At 43.9% G+C, this 17594-nt stretch overlaps 1 protein-coding gene across 1 annotated transcript in view; it reads right to left on the bottom strand.

Moving 5' to 3' along the window:
- Positions 1-7506, bottom strand: part of Gxylt2 (glucoside xylosyltransferase 2) — a 53738-nt gene extending 46232 nt beyond the window's left edge. The window contains exon 1 of the mRNA XM_070018970.1: positions 7232-7506. Coding sequence (XP_069875071.1) covers positions 7232-7506 — 275 coding nt within the window. The remainder of the gene's footprint in view (positions 1-7231) is intronic.
- Between the last annotated feature and the right edge of the window lie 10088 nt (positions 7507-17594).

Below are 17594 nucleotides of genomic sequence, written 5' to 3'. Positions count from 1 at the left end.
CAAGGATCCCACCTTCCTCCTCCCCTCCATCCTTGTAATGAGGACCAAAAGGCTGGACCTGCTATCCATCCATCATACTTGGAAGCCAAGTCTCAGCTTCCTGGAGATCTCAGACTCCTCCTGCCCCTCCTACCCATTTGCTAAGGAATTCTGGTGCCTTGGATTGTGCCAGCATTTTGCCTGCACAATCTCACCACGGAACTTAGGGAAAGCCAAGATTTGCTGATTGATTTATTCAGAGTCACACAGCTAGTCATGTGGCTCTAGTTACAGTTCAGTAACTACCAAGGCAGGGTAGGCAGTAACAGGACCCCGAACAGTCCTCCATCCGGTGAGTGGCATTCTTTGAGCTAGCTTGTGCCAGGGGTGATGTGCATGTTATTACCAATCCCTTCGAGCCTTAGTATCTCCACCCGTAATGAAAGTCATATTTGGAGTTATGTTCTCTAACGTGTTTCACTTATGTAAAGTGTGGATTCTGAACTGTGCAACTTGAACTTCTACTAGAAGAGTGCAGTCCTTCATGGGATGGGATGGGAAAAGCATGGATAAGTCACACCAAATAATCTTTAAATATGTTAAATACATCAAAGCCACTCTTGGCTGGAATAGAATTGGAGACTCCCAATAAAATGATCAAGAAGTTTCTTTTGCCAGGAACACTTTTCCAGGAACAGAATTTCAGTCTGAAATAAACTAAGTACTAGGAATTCTTCAGGAGAAGTACAGAATTCCTCTACTTTCTTTTTCTTTGGTAGTACTGGGGTATGAACTCTTTCTCTACAACCTGCCCAATGTGAGGCCTTCCTCCTAAAGCCAGTTCCCTTGGAACCCTAGTAGCAGCTAGGCTCTTACCTTGGATATCCCTAGAAGAGTTGTCTGTCCAACAGTGTAAAATAAGTCTTCTCTCTCTCTCTCTCCTGGCTGAATAACCCAGCCTAGCATGTGACACCTGTGCACCAATAACTGTTGCTGGATATGGAGGAGGGTGGTCTCTGCTCTTAGTCCTGGATACACAAAATTTACACTGGGAAAGTAATAGATTATTCTCATGGGCCTAGACTCTCCCTTGGGATGTGGCTCACATAAGCACTGGGGAGCAAAGAGGAAATAGAGTTCTGGAACTAACCACAAAATCTACCATATACATTCCCCTAGGTGATCTGGGTAGGTCTGGGCCCAAGCCTCACTCCAGAGTGGGTCTTGCTTTGTTTGAGCTAATTAGTTTATCTGATCATAACCTTCTAGTCCTTCCTGCTTCCTTCCCTAAATTGTAGGCATTTAAACTGAAGACAATGTGATGGGGTAAACTACTGCTGGGGCTCCTGGGAAATCAAAGCAAGAAAAGGAAGCTAGACCATCCAAGTGGTGATGGATGCAGCCATCCTGACAGAAACAAATCTCCCATGCACAAGAATCTCAAATAATTTATGTACACAGTCATCCCTTGAGGGGGTGGAGCTGAAGCCCCCACTCCTGAGGTGAGGCTATCCCTAGTGCTGTGAAGGTAGAAAGGAGTCCCTGACCAGTGCAGAAACCTGACATGCACAGCTTCCCTCACATCACCAGGGCTGGTATTAGCCGTCATAAGTCATGTTGACAGTATAGACATATGAAATGATAGGTGGGAAATGGCACTGTACTTCTGTGGCTTTCCTTCTTGAATCTGTAATTCCTGTATTATCATAAGTAAAACACCAGACACGTTCCAATAGCAAGGTATCCTCCAAGATAACTGACTGGTTGTCTTTAAAACTGTCCAGATCCTTAAATACACACAAATTTTAAAAGCCAATGGAGCCAGTCACTGATGGCTCATGGCTGTAATCCTAGCTTCTTAGGCAGCTGAGATAGGATTGAGGTTGGAGGCCAACCTGGAGAGAAAGTTTTCTGAGACCCTCTTCTGAACTAAGAGCTGGGCACAGTGGTGTGCCTCTGTCATCCAGCTATGACAGGTGGCCTAAAATAAGGGTATTGTGGTCCAGACACATGTCCAGGCAAGAAGGACCCTACCTCAAAAATAACTAGTGCAAGAAAGGGTTGGAGGTGTGGCTCAGAGGTAGAGCACCCTGCCTGGCAAGTGCAAAGCCCTAAATTTAAACTCCAGGACAGCCAAAAGGGAGGAAAATGGAGGGAAAATCTGCCAGTCTTCTGAAACAGTTTGAGAAACCACCACAGCCCAGAGGAGATTAAAAAGACAGTGCTAACTGTCACATGGACTCCTGAATGGAGTATATTTGGTGGAACTAAGGAAATGTCAAGAAAGATTAAAGCAATGTATCAGTATGAGTTCCCCAATTGCCATAAGTCTATCATAGGGATAGAAGATTTTAATTACAGAGCAAGCCAGATAGATATGTGGCAATCTTTGTACTTTCTCAACTTTTCTGTAACTCTATTCTAAAAAATAACTATTAAGAAGAAAAAATATCATCCTCTTTCAGCATCTCCACTATTCTAAGGAATATACGATTGTTTGGATATCATTAAATAATATATAACAATACAGTCAGCATAGCACTAAGACAAAATGCCTTCATTAGTTTATTTAAAAATTACCTACTAAGTCCCTTTGCTGAGGCCACTCTACTGTTGGTGATAGGGTGGTTAATGAGCCACCAGCCTGCACAAGAAAGGAAGGGGTAAATAAAATAGAATATTAATTAATGATAAAGGCCATTTTAAAAAAGCCCAACACCAAGCAGAGCAAGGTAGTAGAGAATGGAGGGAAGGGTCCTGTTTTTTAGACAGTTAAATAAGAGGCCTGCTTGGGCTGAGGCAGAGCTCAAAGACCACATGGAGAACTTGATTTTTACTGTCATGGGAAGACAGTCACTGGAGGGCTTTACCCAGAAAAGTAACCTTCTCTGGTATATCTGTTAAAGATTACATCTGTGGCTGTTTGGAAACTGGGGGGGAAAGAAAGGGGGAAGGAAAGTAGACTACTGCAATGGTCCAAGTAGGAAATGAGCTAGCAACTCAGTAGTAACAAGGAAAGTGGTATAAATGGTGGGCTGGAGGGTATATTTCAAAACAGAACTAACAGAGCTTCTGGTTGGGTGGTTGTAGAAGAGTCAAGGACCATGAAAAAAAATGAGTTGTGAATAAAACCAAATGAAAACTACAAAACATGATAGAGATCTAGAGTAGAGACTTAGATAAAGATCAAGATCTAGGTCAAGATCTAGAGATCTCATCCAGCACACTCCTGAAATTCGGCAGAGGTAGGATGATCATAGTGCAAAGTCAGCCCCTGAGGAAAATGGATGATATTATCTAAAACAAATGGATGATATTATCTAAAAACAAAAGCAAATTATGGCTCATGTAGTAGAGCAGCTGCCTAACAAGTACAGGGCCATGAGCTCAAATCCCAGGAATCCAAATCCCAGTCCTGAAAAAAAGCAAAAAAAACCCACCTAGAGACCTTGACTGTCCTCTGAGGCTATCAGATAACTACAGGATGGCCACAAACTTAGCATTCTGCTATATAACATCATCTCTGTGCTCAGGCTAGAACCCGCTGAGAAGACTTATCTCTAAGACCAAAGGGAATTGCAGGAAATGGTTTCTGTTGATGATCAAAGATGCACCCTTCCTCTCACTGGAGCAGCTGGGGAAGGTGCCAAGTGCAATTTCTTTCTGTGTCGTCTTCCCTGCCCAAATTCCAGGATGGCAGCAAATGCATTCACTGCTGGATGGACTGAGCACCTAGCAGAGTATATGAGCCACCAATATTTGCTGCACAATCCTGGCCTATAGTGAGTGACAAGTGACTCCTACGGGGCCTCCTCAGAAACCATATTTTAAGAGAAAAACCACAGTATCCAGGCCGACACAGAGGAAAAGATTAAAGTTCGGGAGAGGGTTGAGTAGTCAGGAAAGTGGGGGTTAGAGCCAATAAATGAGGAGATGGTTCTGCAGGAATCTGATAGCCAAAGGGACTGTGATCTTGTTATGAAACGTGATCATCCCTCCCCACCCATCCCCCCAGGATCACTGCATGTCAGAGCTGAATTTATCTGCCCATTTGACAGATGAAGAAAATAAGGTGAAATGACTTGGAACCAGACCCCTATTTGCTAGATTCCAGGTGCCATATTTAAAGAATTGGGCTGATAGCATAACATTAAACTTCCTTTTCTATATGTAGACACAAGGAGGAGTTTTTCAGAAACAAGATGGAAAATGATCTTCTAAAAATCTATTACCAAGTAAAATTCCCATTTCAAAATTTCATTTCTGAAAAATGTTTTAAAAATGAATCTTTCAATTAACATTTGAGGTAGCCTCTCATGGTTCTCTTTTTGACATGGCTGCCAGGAAGCTTATAGCTAAAGTTAAACATTTAATCATCCTGGTAATGGTGGCCTCAGTTTTTGACAAATAGTACTTAATTTCTTCCTCCTCTGTATGACTTTCTTTATATAACTATTTCAATGGCCTTATTATATTTGTGGCTTTTACTGTTTTAAGGCATCTAAAATTCTTTTTTGGAAGTTAGCCAGGTATAGCTCACCAATAAACCAAGTGAGATGAAGGATTTAATTTCTCTTCTATACTAGGGTCACTACTTCCAAGATGGTGTCTATTTTCAGATCCCTACTCTTCACCTAAAACTTCGGTCTTTACGAAGGAGTGAGGCTGCCACAGGACAGATTGAATACAAATGACTAGTTTGAAAATTGTAGGGTCTGCCTGCTCAGTAGGCAAGTCCTTGGAAACTTCTCCCAAATGAAAACAAGCTGTAGAAAGCGAGAACTATGCTTTCTGCATTGACGTGGCAGAACTTCACTTTGAGCGGGACCCTGGAGAGGCCAGCCAGCCTAGGCTATGTGTGAGTGGTCAGCAGGTGGTGGTTTGTTCCCCATCCAACTCCAAGCTTTCTGCAGGCTACAGATATAAGTCTGACCCTCCCGAAGAGGGAGAAATGAGATCCCGTAGCCTCCATCTCTTCTGGACCCTGGCCACATAAAGAGATGAAAGTACTGGTTTTCTGAAGCCATGAGGCTTTTTTTTTCCCCTCCCGAAATGAAATTCCTCCTAAACCACAAAAATTTAGCCCAGGCAGAATTAAGAAAGCCATAAAGGAGCCCATGCAGCGATCTTTCCTCCTGGTCTCTTTCTGCTTCATGACCATCTGCTGCCAGTGCTGTGGAGGTAGCAACAGAAAGCATAAATAAGTCCCAGGAAATGTCAGTCTTTTATGCATTTGGGCCTGAGACTTCCTGTGGCTCTGTGTGTGTGTGTGTGTCTGTGTGTGTGTGTGTGTGTCTGTGTGTGTAATTCTTTCCCCAGTTTGTAAATTTTGTTCTTTATTCCTTTGGTATTGGATACGGTTTTCACGATCATCTAAGAGATATGTTCAGAAGAAAAATGGCTTTCAGGGGTTCGGTTGCCTGTGGAAATATACCTTCTCTAAAGCATCCATTTGGATTCCGCTCATGATCCCCTCCTAGTCACAGCCAATTTGCTCAGATAGAGACAAGGAGGTGCTGCCCCAATGTTCCAGGCACCTCAGAGAACCAGGCAGCTTCAAAATTCTACGTTTCTTTGGAAAAAAATCTCAATGTCATTCTGATCCCCAAGCAAGACCACTCTATGACATCAGCAGCATGGGCAAGAGTCACCTGAGACCATGCAGTTGGGTTGTCATCTCCCCTCTTCCTAGTGAAGCCGAGATAAATTGCTAAGCCTTCCAGAGTAGTTTCCTCATCTGTAAAATGGGGAGAATAGTAATACTGCTTTCACAGAGCAGCTTCTCCAACTTGAATGTGTATGCAGAACAAAGGGGTGGGGGTGGGGAGTGCAAAAACACAGACTGCTGGCCCCATGCCCAGGGTTTCTGAGCCAATGGAGTGGGCAGAACCTGGGAACCTGTATTTGCTACATTTTCAGATGATGGGTAGCTGGCCCACTTTAGGAGGCTTGAGAACTACTTTCAAAGGGTTGCAGTGTGCAGTTGTTCTACATATAAAGTAAAGGTGAACTGCAGTGATTGTTACCTACTGCTGTTAGTGCCGGTAAGCTGTGTTAGGTGACCTTACTTGTTATTATTTTAGAGGTTGTCCATCAAATTTACATGCCACAGTCACCTGGCAGTTAAGTCCTGATAGAATCTATTACAAGAAGAACAGTATTGGGGGGGGGGGATCCTATTCATCCTATTGCAGAACGGATATGTTCATAAGCGTTGTAAATACTTAAAAGCTTAATTCTTAAACGGTGGGGCTTTTCTTTTCTCCCTCTAACTTGCCAGCACCCATCTGGGCAGAAGAGAAGCAAAAGCTGACACAGCTCAATTTCTTCTTAAGGTTTCGTGTCTCTTCTCTTTGCTGCAGTAAAAGCGCCAACACAGACTTAGTCATTATGGTCAAAAAAGAATTCTTCAACTCGTTTCAAGTAACGAGGGAACTGAGCACACGCAGACATTGCTAGAGCCCGCAGCAACAGCTTTGAAAGCACAGAGGAAACAGACCCCACTACAAGACCAAAGGGACTGTTAAGAAAAGCTCCCCACCACAAAGGAGATCACCTCAACCCTCCCCCCCAACCTGCGGGTACTCCAGCCACGGGGTGGTGGGACGGTGGGGAAGGGATGGGGGAGACAAAGATAATAACGCTGGGCTGGAGAGGCGCCTGGTGTCAGGCAGAGAGAATCTCCGCACAACGTCAAAGATCAACACGTTTTCCTCGTTTGGACTCTTTTGAGCCACCAGCTGGGCAGCTCAGAAGATTCTAGGGAAAGTCCTCCCCCCTCCGAGGGGGGAGCCTCTCGTCCCCAAGACCACGCATCACTCCTCCCAAACCAGATTCCATGCCAACCTCGCGGGGTCCCACGCGCGCCCGCCCTAAGCGCCCCCACACACACACTCCAGGTTCACCTAATGGCAGCCAGTGTGGGTAAAACCTCTTTAACTTTCCCAAACTCAGTCTGATCGAAGTTTCCGGGTGGTGAACTGTCCGCGCGAGACGAGAGAACGACACGGAGTCTCCTCGCTTCTCGACGGCTTTCGGACACATTTAAACAAAGGGCACGCGTGTGCAGGAACGCCCGAGCTACCCGGCCTTGACAGCTCGACTCCCCTCGGTCCCCCCAGACGTCCCTGGCTTGGAGCCCGGGGGGTGGGAGGCTGGTCCTCCTACCCACACAGCCTCCCCCGAACTCGGCAGCGATCGGGGTTGGGGCGGGGGGGGGCGATGGGATCCTGGAGCTGCTGCCACCACTCACCTCGCCAACTTCTCCAGCCGCGCCGCGCCCCGGCGGCTGGCCCGGGGGCGCGGACGTGGGGGCCGGCGCCTCCTCGGAGCCCGGGCAGGGACGCCCGGCCCCGGCACCGACGCCGACCCCGGCGCGGGGTGGCGCTGCGGGGCGGACGCGGCACGCGCGGGCGGCGCGGGGCGCTCGTGGGTCTCGGCGCGGCCGAGGCGCAGGGACAGCAGCGCGAGCAGCAGCGCGGCCAGCGCCAGCAGGAGCAGCGCCGCCGCCTTGCTGCGGAGCCTCATGGTGCGGGCCGGCGGCGCTGGCCCCCGCGTGGCGCGGTCCCTCTGCGCATCGTGGCGCGCGCGCGGGGAGACGATGGCGGGGGTTGGGGGGGGAGGACGACGAGCACACAGCCCAGGGGCCGCCTCCAGCGCCCGCCCGCCTGCCCGCCCGGGACTCGGACCGCGGCGGGCGGCAGCGGGGCGGCGGTGGAGGAGGAGGTGGGAGGAGAAGAAGGAGGGGAGCCGCGAGGAGGGCGGGGAGGAGTGGGCCTCCCGGAGGAGCTGCTCTCTCTACCGTACTATGTGGAGTAGCCGCCCGGCTGGCTTGCCACCCGTGGCCACGAGGCGCTGGGACCTCAGGGAGTGCAGATTCAAACCACTCCATCCGTCCTTCCATTCATATATCCTCCATCCATCCGCTCTTCATCCATCACCCACCCATCTTCCACGCATCTTCCATCCTCCATCCATCCATCCTCCATCTGTTCATCTTCCATCTATCACCCATCCGTCATCCATCCATCCTCCATCCATCCATCTACCATTCATTATCCATTCATCATCCTCCGTCCATCGTCCATCCATGCTTCATCAACCATGCATGCATGCATCCATCCATCCATCCTCCATTCATCCATCTACCATCCATTATCCATTCATCATCCTCCGTCCATCCTCCATCCATTCACCATCCATCCTTCATCAACCATGCATCCATCCATGCATCCATCCTCCATCTCTCCATCTTCCATCAATCATCCAGCCAGGCAGTCTCCACTATCCATTCTTCATCCATCACCCATCCATCTTTCACCCATTGTCACCAATCTTCCATCCATCCTCCATCCATCCATCCATCCATTATCCTACCTCCTTCCTCCGTCCCTTGAGTACTCACTCTCTCCCTCCCATTCCATTCACACATGTAAAGGATTCCCTCAAGCCCTGAGTTACTCGTTCTTCTGTCCATTGCATGTGCTTTCCCCATGATTTATTTTCTTTAATCAGGGACTTTCATACTTGGGAGAGCACATTCACTCAGGCTGGGACATCTTTAACTGGTTTGCTCAGGACAGGTCTCTCCATACAGTGATACAGTGATGGCCAGTAATTTTTGTTTAAAACCACTCTAGAGTCATGTAGTCTAAAGAAATTAGAGAATGAATTTCAAAGTCTAGCTCTGAAATCTGACACTGTTGCTTCACTGGTGATCCCCAGCAAACTGCAGAACTTTCTTCAGCCTTCCTTCCTTGTTTGCAAAATGAAAAAGACTGCCAGGTAGGGTGGCTCACATCTATAATCCTAGCTACTCAAGAAGCTGCCATCTGAGGATCATAATACAAATCCAGCCCCAAGCAAGAAAGTCTGTAAGACTTTTATCTCCAATTTATCAGCAAAAAGCTGGAAGTCAAACTATGACTCAAGGAATAAAGCACTAAGGGATTCAGCCCAGGCCCTGAGTTCAAGACCCAGTACTGACACCAAAAAGGGGGAAGGGTAGGATAATACTGCTTGCCACAGTGGTATTTGTGGACATCAGATTAAGTAATACTTTCAAGGAAAATATATATAATAACATATTTTATATCAATACATATATATTATCCATACACATAGATTTCTAAAGGGGTAACTGTTTGGAAGATGGGAACCAGTGGGGAGGAGGGGGGAACAAAAGAGAGAGAGGGTGTGTGTGTGTGTGTGTGTGTGTGTGTGTGTGTGTGTGTGTGTGTGTGTGTGTGTGTGTGTGTGTGTGTATGTAAATAGCACAATAATAAATGAGCCCAACATGGGCTACGTAAGAGAAAAAAGAAAAAAAATTTATCATACTAAGTACAAAGTCTACTTTCTTTTTGAAATAGATTTGTGTAATTACTTCACAACCCAAAGAATGGATTCTTCAGAGATTGTAACATCGACAGCTCAAGGTCAGAATTTCCTACCTATTCTTCCAGGTCATCCCAGAAACAAGCTGATCCATTCAAACACATTCTCCTATTATTCTCTCTGACAGCCCGAGCTCTATTAACTCTTCTTGTGGTACAGCTGTGGAACAAAGAACACTAGTTATAAAACACATCCCTGAGTTTCTACCAGACTCCACGTTGCCCTATACATCATTATGAAAGTCAAATTATATTCTGATTTGTTCTTGTATTAACATTTTAGCTTACGTCCTTAGAAACATTTGTAGTTTTTAAGTTCTAGAGTGAGGATCAAACGAACCTGGAGCTTCTTGTCAGTCAGGCATCCAGGAAATAGCAGGATGCATGCAAGCTGGAAATGTGGGCAGCAGATGTTGCAGATGAGCAGACATAATTTGGTGGTTCTCCATAGAGGGAGGGGGAGGGGAGGGGGCATTCCACTGAGACTAACATCTGGAATTGTGGGAAGGACACTTTGGGTCAACACTGTAGTTGGCAGATTCTATTACAGAGCTTAGGCTATTGGACATAATTTTTAACAAAACAACTTGCCCTGAGTAGGCCAAAGGCCAATATGGAGACCAATTAGGCAAGGCTAAGACCTGGAACTTAGGCCTTTAGACTTAGAAATGCCACTGTTATTTTGGAATATGGCTCAATGAAACAAAAATTCCCCAAATCTGCTTTGCCAACTCCCTTCTTAGAACAGATGCACCAGGATAACATGAGGCCCAGGTAAAGGCAGCCTCAGTAGTAGCCAAGGGTTTTGCGTGAAATACTAGAGTAGAACTTGGACTAGCTAGACTGAACCTAACAGAGGATTCTGTTTTCTCAAACAGAAGCAAACCGATTCCTTAATTTACTTCCTTAATCCAAACCCAGGTTTTGGATTTCATTGCTCTGATTGGTGGGAAAGTATAACTTCTAATGCCAGTGGAAAAGCAGTTCCAGACTCTGGCAATCATGGCTTACCCAACACCTCACTTGGCCGTCTAATAGGCAAAATGTGTGTTTATTACCCTCTAGCCTCCCAAATCTATGTCTCCCTCTGGAATCTTGACACTTATGGCTACTAGTTGCTCAAGCCAGAAATTAGATGGCAATCATTTCCTTTCCTTCAGCTCCTAGATTACTTATCTGCCACTCCAAATTTAGTGTCATAGGATAGTACATACATCATCTCACAGTTTCTGTGGAATAGGAATCTGGCACAGGTTAGCTGAATCTTTTGCTTTATAAGTTCCCTCTTGCATGGCTGCCTTCAGATGTGTTGGTCCAGATCTGAAGACTTGAGTGAGGAAGGATCTGCTGTGAGACTCATTCACATGGCTGCTGGAAGGATCCAATTCTTTTGAATCATTGGACAGAGGGCCTCAGTTCTTGGTTGGTTGTGAGACAGAGGCTTCCCAAGTACCCTACCCTAGGCAATCAAGGCAGGCTTACAAGAAGAGCCAAACAGACAATACCAAGCAAGATGCAAATCATTTTTTTGTTGTTTTGGTTTGGTTTTTTGTGGGTTTTTTTTTTTACAACCTAATCTCAGAAGTGACACACCATCACTTTGCAGCCTTCTATTTGTTCAATCCAGCTTACACTCAAGAGGAGGGACTAACACCAGGTTGACCAGTGGTTGGGGATTACTGGAAGCCATTATAGAAGGCTACTTCTCCCAAAAAGGAATGCTGGAGATAAAACCCTCTGTAACACATAGGAAGAATGTTAGTAGACTTAGCACCACTGAGGAAAGCTTCTGAGCTTGAAGATATGCCAACAGAAGAGTCTTGAATTGGAAAAGCAAAGAGAAAACTGAAAAAGCTATAAAGAAATACCTGAGAATGACAGACTATAATTAAACCATCAAAAAGAGATAACCAGAAGAAATATTTAAATTGCCTTAAATTAATACTAGATATTAAACCTGAGATCCTACCTGGATCTCAGGAGATCAGAGAACACCAAAGTTAAGTGTGAAAATAGACAACACTGCAGATTGAGGTAGGACGACCAAGAGTTCCAGGCCAGTTTGCTCTACATACCAAGACTCTATCTCATGTGGATAGGCCAATTTAAAGTTTGTGTGGAGAGTCCAAAGACCCAGAGTAGCCAGAGTAGCCAACTCAATACTGAAGTAGAACAAAGTTGGAGCATTGATACCACCCAGATTCTGGACTTAAGCTCAACAATCAAGATAATCTGGCTTTGATATCAGTGAAAAAACAGATAGATAAATCAATGGAACAGAATGCAGGGCCTAGAACCACATAAATACCATGATTGCCCTGGCAAAGGTGTCCTTTCAGTAAATGTATGAACACCCACATACCAAAACAAAAGGAAGAGGAGGAAGGAAGGAAGGGAGGGAGGGAGGGAGGGAGGGAGAGAGAGAAGAAGGAAGGAAGGAAGGAAGGAAGGAAGGAAGGAAGGAAGGAAGGAAGGAAGGAAGGGAAGGGAGGAAAGAAGAAAAGAAAAGAAGGGCAAAGAAAAGAAACTTGTTATAGACACTATATCCTTCACAAAACTTAATTGAAAATGGATCAGAGGAAGGCAACAGTAGCTCACATCTATGATCCCAGCTACTTAGGAGGCTGAGGTCTGAGGATTGTAGTTCAAAGTCAGCCCAGGCAAGAAGTCCATGAGAGTCTTATTTCCAATAAACTACTAAAAAAGCCAGAAGTGGAGCTGTGGCTTAAGTGGTAGAGCATTAACCTTGAGCAAAAGAAGCTCAGGGATACTGCTCAGTCCTTAAATTCAAACCCCAGGACTGGTGTACACGCACTCACATGTGCGCACGCGCGCACGTACACACACACACACACACACACACACACACACACACACACACACACACAATCAGAAATGGATTATAAACCTATAAATGAAAACACAAAAATGAAAAAATCTCTAGACAATAAAACATCAAGGAAAAATCTAAGAGACTTTGATAAGGCTGCAATTTTTAAAGCTACAACACCAAACACACAATCCATGAAAGACATTGATTTTCATTAAAATGAAAAACATCTGTTCCGTGAAAAACAATGTTAAGAGAACGAGGAAGACAAGCCACAGATGGGAGAAAACAGCTAAAAGACATAGCTAGTACAAAGATCATTTAAGCAGGCTGTAAATGGGCACAAACAAGACTTTTTAAAACTTTTTTAGACTTTTTTACTTTGACACAGGGTCTTGCTTTGCATCCCAGGGTGCCCTGGGAGGACAGGAAGTCAAAACAAACTATAGATTAAGACTCTCTCAGGTTGGTAGTTCCTCTAATTACTAAAAGCAAAAATAGGTTTCCACTGATCAATCACCACTTAATTCTAGGTCTAATAGGTTGAACTGTGTACCTTTAAAATTCATGTCTACCCAGAACCTCAAATTTTGGAAATCAGGTTTGGGCATCATGTGTTCAAATATTCTGCACCTAGAATAGGCCCAATGACTAGTGTCTTACTGAGAGCAAAAGAGAGGAGAGGGCACAGAGAGAGTACATACTCATGGAAGGCAGCCAGATGAAGATGGAAGCAGATTGGAACCACGCTGCCACAAGTAAAAGAATACCCCGGAGCACCAGAAGCTAGATGAGGCCAGGAGTGTTCTCTCTAAGGCCTTCAGAAGATGCTTGACCCCGTCTGCATTATATCAGTGGGCTTTTGGCTTCCTTAACTCCAAGAATGAATTTCTGTTATTTGAGCCACCCAGCTGTGGTTGTGCTATGACAGTCCTTGGAAACAAATACACCAGGTTCCTAGGAATTGGTACAGACAGAATTCCAAGGAACTTGATTTTGTAAGTCCAAACCATAAAGCACAGGGGGAAATAAGCCGGGAGAAACAAGAATTGCAACCTGCAAATGTAGCAGACATTGAGACAGGCCAGTCTGGAATATCAAGGAATATCAATAAGGGAATGAATGGGAACTATATTATTGATAAGTCTGTGGAAAGGAACCACAAGATTCAAAAACAAGAAGTATAAGATCTAAAAATTAAAATATATGATAAAAACTAGGAACTCAGTTTGTGGGGCAAATACCATAGAAAATCTAGCTGGGAAGAAAAACTGAAAGGTGATTTTAAGGAAGTTATTCAAAATGTAACCCTAAAATAAAGAAATATAAAGAATTAAGAAGTTCAGATATAGCACGATAATAGAGCACTTGCCTATCTTATGTGAGGCCCTGGGTTTGATCGAGGCACCAACAACAAACAAAAACTAAGAGTTTAAAGATTAGGAGATGATTCAATAGCAGTGATCAGTGAGATGATTTAATATATCTCCAGTTAGATAAGACCAAGGGTTTAAAAAGGAGGCAATGTTAAACATAAAAATGGCTGAGCATTTGATAGAAATTAAAGAGATACAAATCATTTAATTGAAAACCATCACAAGTTCCAAGAGGGATAAAATAAACAAAACCTATACCTGGACATATTTAACAAGAAAAAAAAATAGAAAGTAAAGAAAAAAGTAGAAGCCTGAAAAAAATTTGGGGAGAGAGAAAGAGAAAAGCCTGCATACCTACAAGTGAATAAAAATCAGATTTCTCAGCAGTCATAGTAGAAGACAATGAAGAGTCATGCCTATAATCCTAGTTACTCAAAAGGCTAAATTCTGAGGATTGAAGTTCAATGGCAGCCTGGGCAGGAAAGTCCGTAAATTCTTAATCTCTGACTAACCACCAAAAAGCTAAAAGTGAAGCTGTGGCTCAAGTAGAATAGCACCAGATTTATCTAAAAAGCTCAGGGACAGTGCCCAGGCCCTGACTTCAAGTCCCAGGATCAGCACACACACACACACACACACACACACACACACACACACACACACACACACACACACACACACACACACACGTGTGCAGAAAAGGTAGATATGAAGAAACAAAGCTGTTACATAGCCTGCAGCTTCTGCTGCAGGGAACAATGATGAAATATAAATGGGCAGAGAGTTTTCACTGGAGTGATGGAAATGTTCTGGGTTATGTTGACGATTGCATAACCTGATACTAAAAACCACTGAGAAACACTTAACATGGAGTGAATATTATGAAATGTAAATTATACCTCCATAAAGTTTTTTAAAAAATAAAGATTTAATGGGGAATTTGGTGAAAGTTCAGAGACTAAAAGGTTTCCAGTTTGGCTGCTTTTGTTTTGCTTTATTTTTAATATGAAAGGGGGGGGGTTGAAGAGAGGTTGATAGGGGACTTTATAAACACAAAATCAGAGAACTTGGCTTTAACCACTCTGTGTCTGCGCAGACATGTGGGATAGATGCCATATTATCTCTGATGCCAGGGGCAGAAAGCCCATCTGGATCAGACAAGGAACAGTGACCCTGTTTCCCTAGCTGATGTGGGTTCCTGGATGGAAAAACACTGGGGGCTTAGCCTAGACAATTCCTGTCTCCTACCAATCAGATGGCAACCCCACCCCAAACCCACTTTTCACTCTCCTTATCTGTGGGGAAGATTGCTGTCTGACGTTGTTTTTATAGTCTTGCCCAGCTATCCAGATTTTTTCCTGTGGTATCCACAACCCCCCACATTTACCAGAGACTCCCTGCCAGTCCACTAGCCACAATTTCTGTACTCTTCTGGTCTGATCAAGTGACCTGGATCAAACCCTTTTCACCTGCTCTTTCTATCCCAGAGCCTTGGTTCAAATCCTAGACTTTCTCCTCAGAAAAGAGATTTTTTGTCATTGTTCTAACACAAAGCATTCCTCCATCTCCAGATCTGACATTTACTTTTGCATTCTTTATCTGTCTATCTAATCTCTCTATCTAATCTCTCTATCTGCCCGTCTGTCTGTCAGTCAGTCTGTCTGTCTGTCTGTCTGTCCCCAAGCTTCATTTATCAATTGCTGCTTTATAAAGTTCCACCTTAACTGGTTGGTTCTATGGAAGTGGTAGAGTGCTTGCTAGCAAGCAGGAGGTTCAAATCTAAACCCACTGACTTGAAACAACCACCACTTTACTCTGCTTACAATTTTGTGCATGAGGAATCAGGGCAGGCATAGTATTTTATGACCTGGCTTCAGATGTCAAGTCAGAAGACTTCTGTTGGATGGTATTAGCTATACTGGGCAACCTGGATGAATTACAGGAGGGTGCCACAGCAGGGGTGATTACTGGTAGTCCTTGCTCACAGTGGTTGAGGGTATCTTTGCAAATATCAGTTAGCAATCATTCCTTCAGTGTTCTATTTTTGTAATGAAGACCTAAATTATTGGAAGTTAGAAATCATTTCTTTCATCTTTTATTATCTTCTCTCTCTTCCTTCTCTCATCAAAAAGAACATCAAGAAGAGAAACACTTGCTTTATAGGCAAAAGGCTGGAAGCAGGGGAAAGTGGAAGCTGTCATCCTGCCTGAGTTACTTAATAGCCGTGTGACTTGGAGCAGTGTCTCAGCTCTCCTAAGTCCCAGATTCTTCATCTATACCACACGGTGGTGAAGGAGACAAGAGCACTTCCATCCACCGATCAATCGATCAAACAATGGAATTTTTAATCACCTAGAACATGGTTCACAGCTGGGGGCTCTGGTTTATTCCTGTAATTCTAACAACTCAGGCTGAATATTTGATGACCATGATCCAAAGCCAGTCCAGGCAGAAAAATCTGTGAGGCTCTTATCTCTAGTAAACCATCAAAATGCCAGAAGTGGAGGTATGGGCTCAAGGGGTAAAACACTATCCTTGATCAAAAAAGCCAAGCAAGAGTACACACACACACACACACACACACACACACACACACACACACACACACACACACACACACACCCTCAGAAACAATAAGCAACCAAGAAATACCAAAGTGATTGTGTGATTTAGCATAAGTCCACTAATGTATCAGGAGTAGGCAGCTGTGTTGCCCAGAGAAAAAGCAGAGCCCAAGCATTATTTTCTGAAATGGAAAAAAAAAAAAAATCAAAACAGTGGTAGAGGTGACCGCTTTAGAATTGCCATTTGTAAAGCTTTGAAGCTTGGAAAAGGCAAGTTTAAATGTTCTTTTTTTCTTATCTAAAGAGAGAATCTAATTAAGTTTGAATTAGGACATAAAATATCAACATCAGAAAGCTGCTAACAACTGAAGTGACCCTGAAAAATGAGGACAAGTAAACAAATAAATAAATGTAAAATAAACAAAACAAAACAAAAGATTGATGTGAAGCCAAGAAAATATCAGTGTAGGAAAAGGTGTGTGAGCAAATGGAAAGACAAATGAACTCTTGCAGAAAATATGCAAAATGCAGAGTGGAAGATAGAGTAAAAAGCAAGACAAGAAGATGGATGAAGACTCCAAAGCTACTTTGCTGTGTACAACTGACAACAGTGAAATTGCTACCTGCATTTTATTCCCTGAAGCATCCTCATGACAGAATCTGTCCTTATTTAGGGGAAAAGAGACTCATGTAAATTCTTCTGAACAAAAAACAATATTAAACAAGCCAGTGATGTGATTTTTTTACTTTATAGGAAGTGCTTATAGTGAGTTTACAATACATATAATCAACAGAAATAGTTTCAAATTGCAGGGGGAAATATTTTTCATTTACTTAGCTTGTGGTTTTGTTGTTATTGTCCACAACATTGTTTTTGTTTTGTTTTGTTTTGTTTTGTTTTGCCAAGCACTAGTGGTTCATGCCTGGAATTCTAGTTATTCAGAAAGTTGAGATCTGAGGATTGAGGTTCAAAGCCAGAAAAATCTGAGAGACTCTTATCTCCGTTTAATCAGCAAAAATCTGGAACTGAAGGTATGGCTCAAGTGGTAGAGTGCCAGCCATGAGTATAAGCAAGATGCTCTGGGCTCAAACTCCAGTTCTGGCATGGGTGCATTGTATGAGCATGCAGGCATGTGTACACACACACTCAACACACACACACACACACACACACACACACACACACACACACACACACACACACACACTTCATTCAATGCTGGGCACCAAGGACTCATATCCTAGCTACTGCAATCCTAGCTACTCAGGAAGCTGAAATCCAGAGCAGCAAAACCTAAAGACAGTTCAAAATGTGATTCTGGCAAATAAAAAAGAAAAGACAATGAGCCTTAAAACTGTTGGTAGATGATGTTTGTCTTTTCCTATTTTTTTTTTGAGGCAGGGCCTCACTGTGTAGCTAAGGATGGCTCGGAACCATGCCCAACTAGTGATT

This window comes from Dipodomys merriami, unplaced genomic scaffold, assembly GCF_024711535.1.
Source record: "Dipodomys merriami isolate MVZ:Mamm:240054 unplaced genomic scaffold, mDipMer1.0.p SCAF_13, whole genome shotgun sequence".
Lineage (NCBI taxonomy): Eukaryota > Metazoa > Chordata > Mammalia > Rodentia > Heteromyidae > Dipodomys > Dipodomys merriami.
This window is presented reverse-complemented; position numbering and strand designations above follow the sequence as displayed.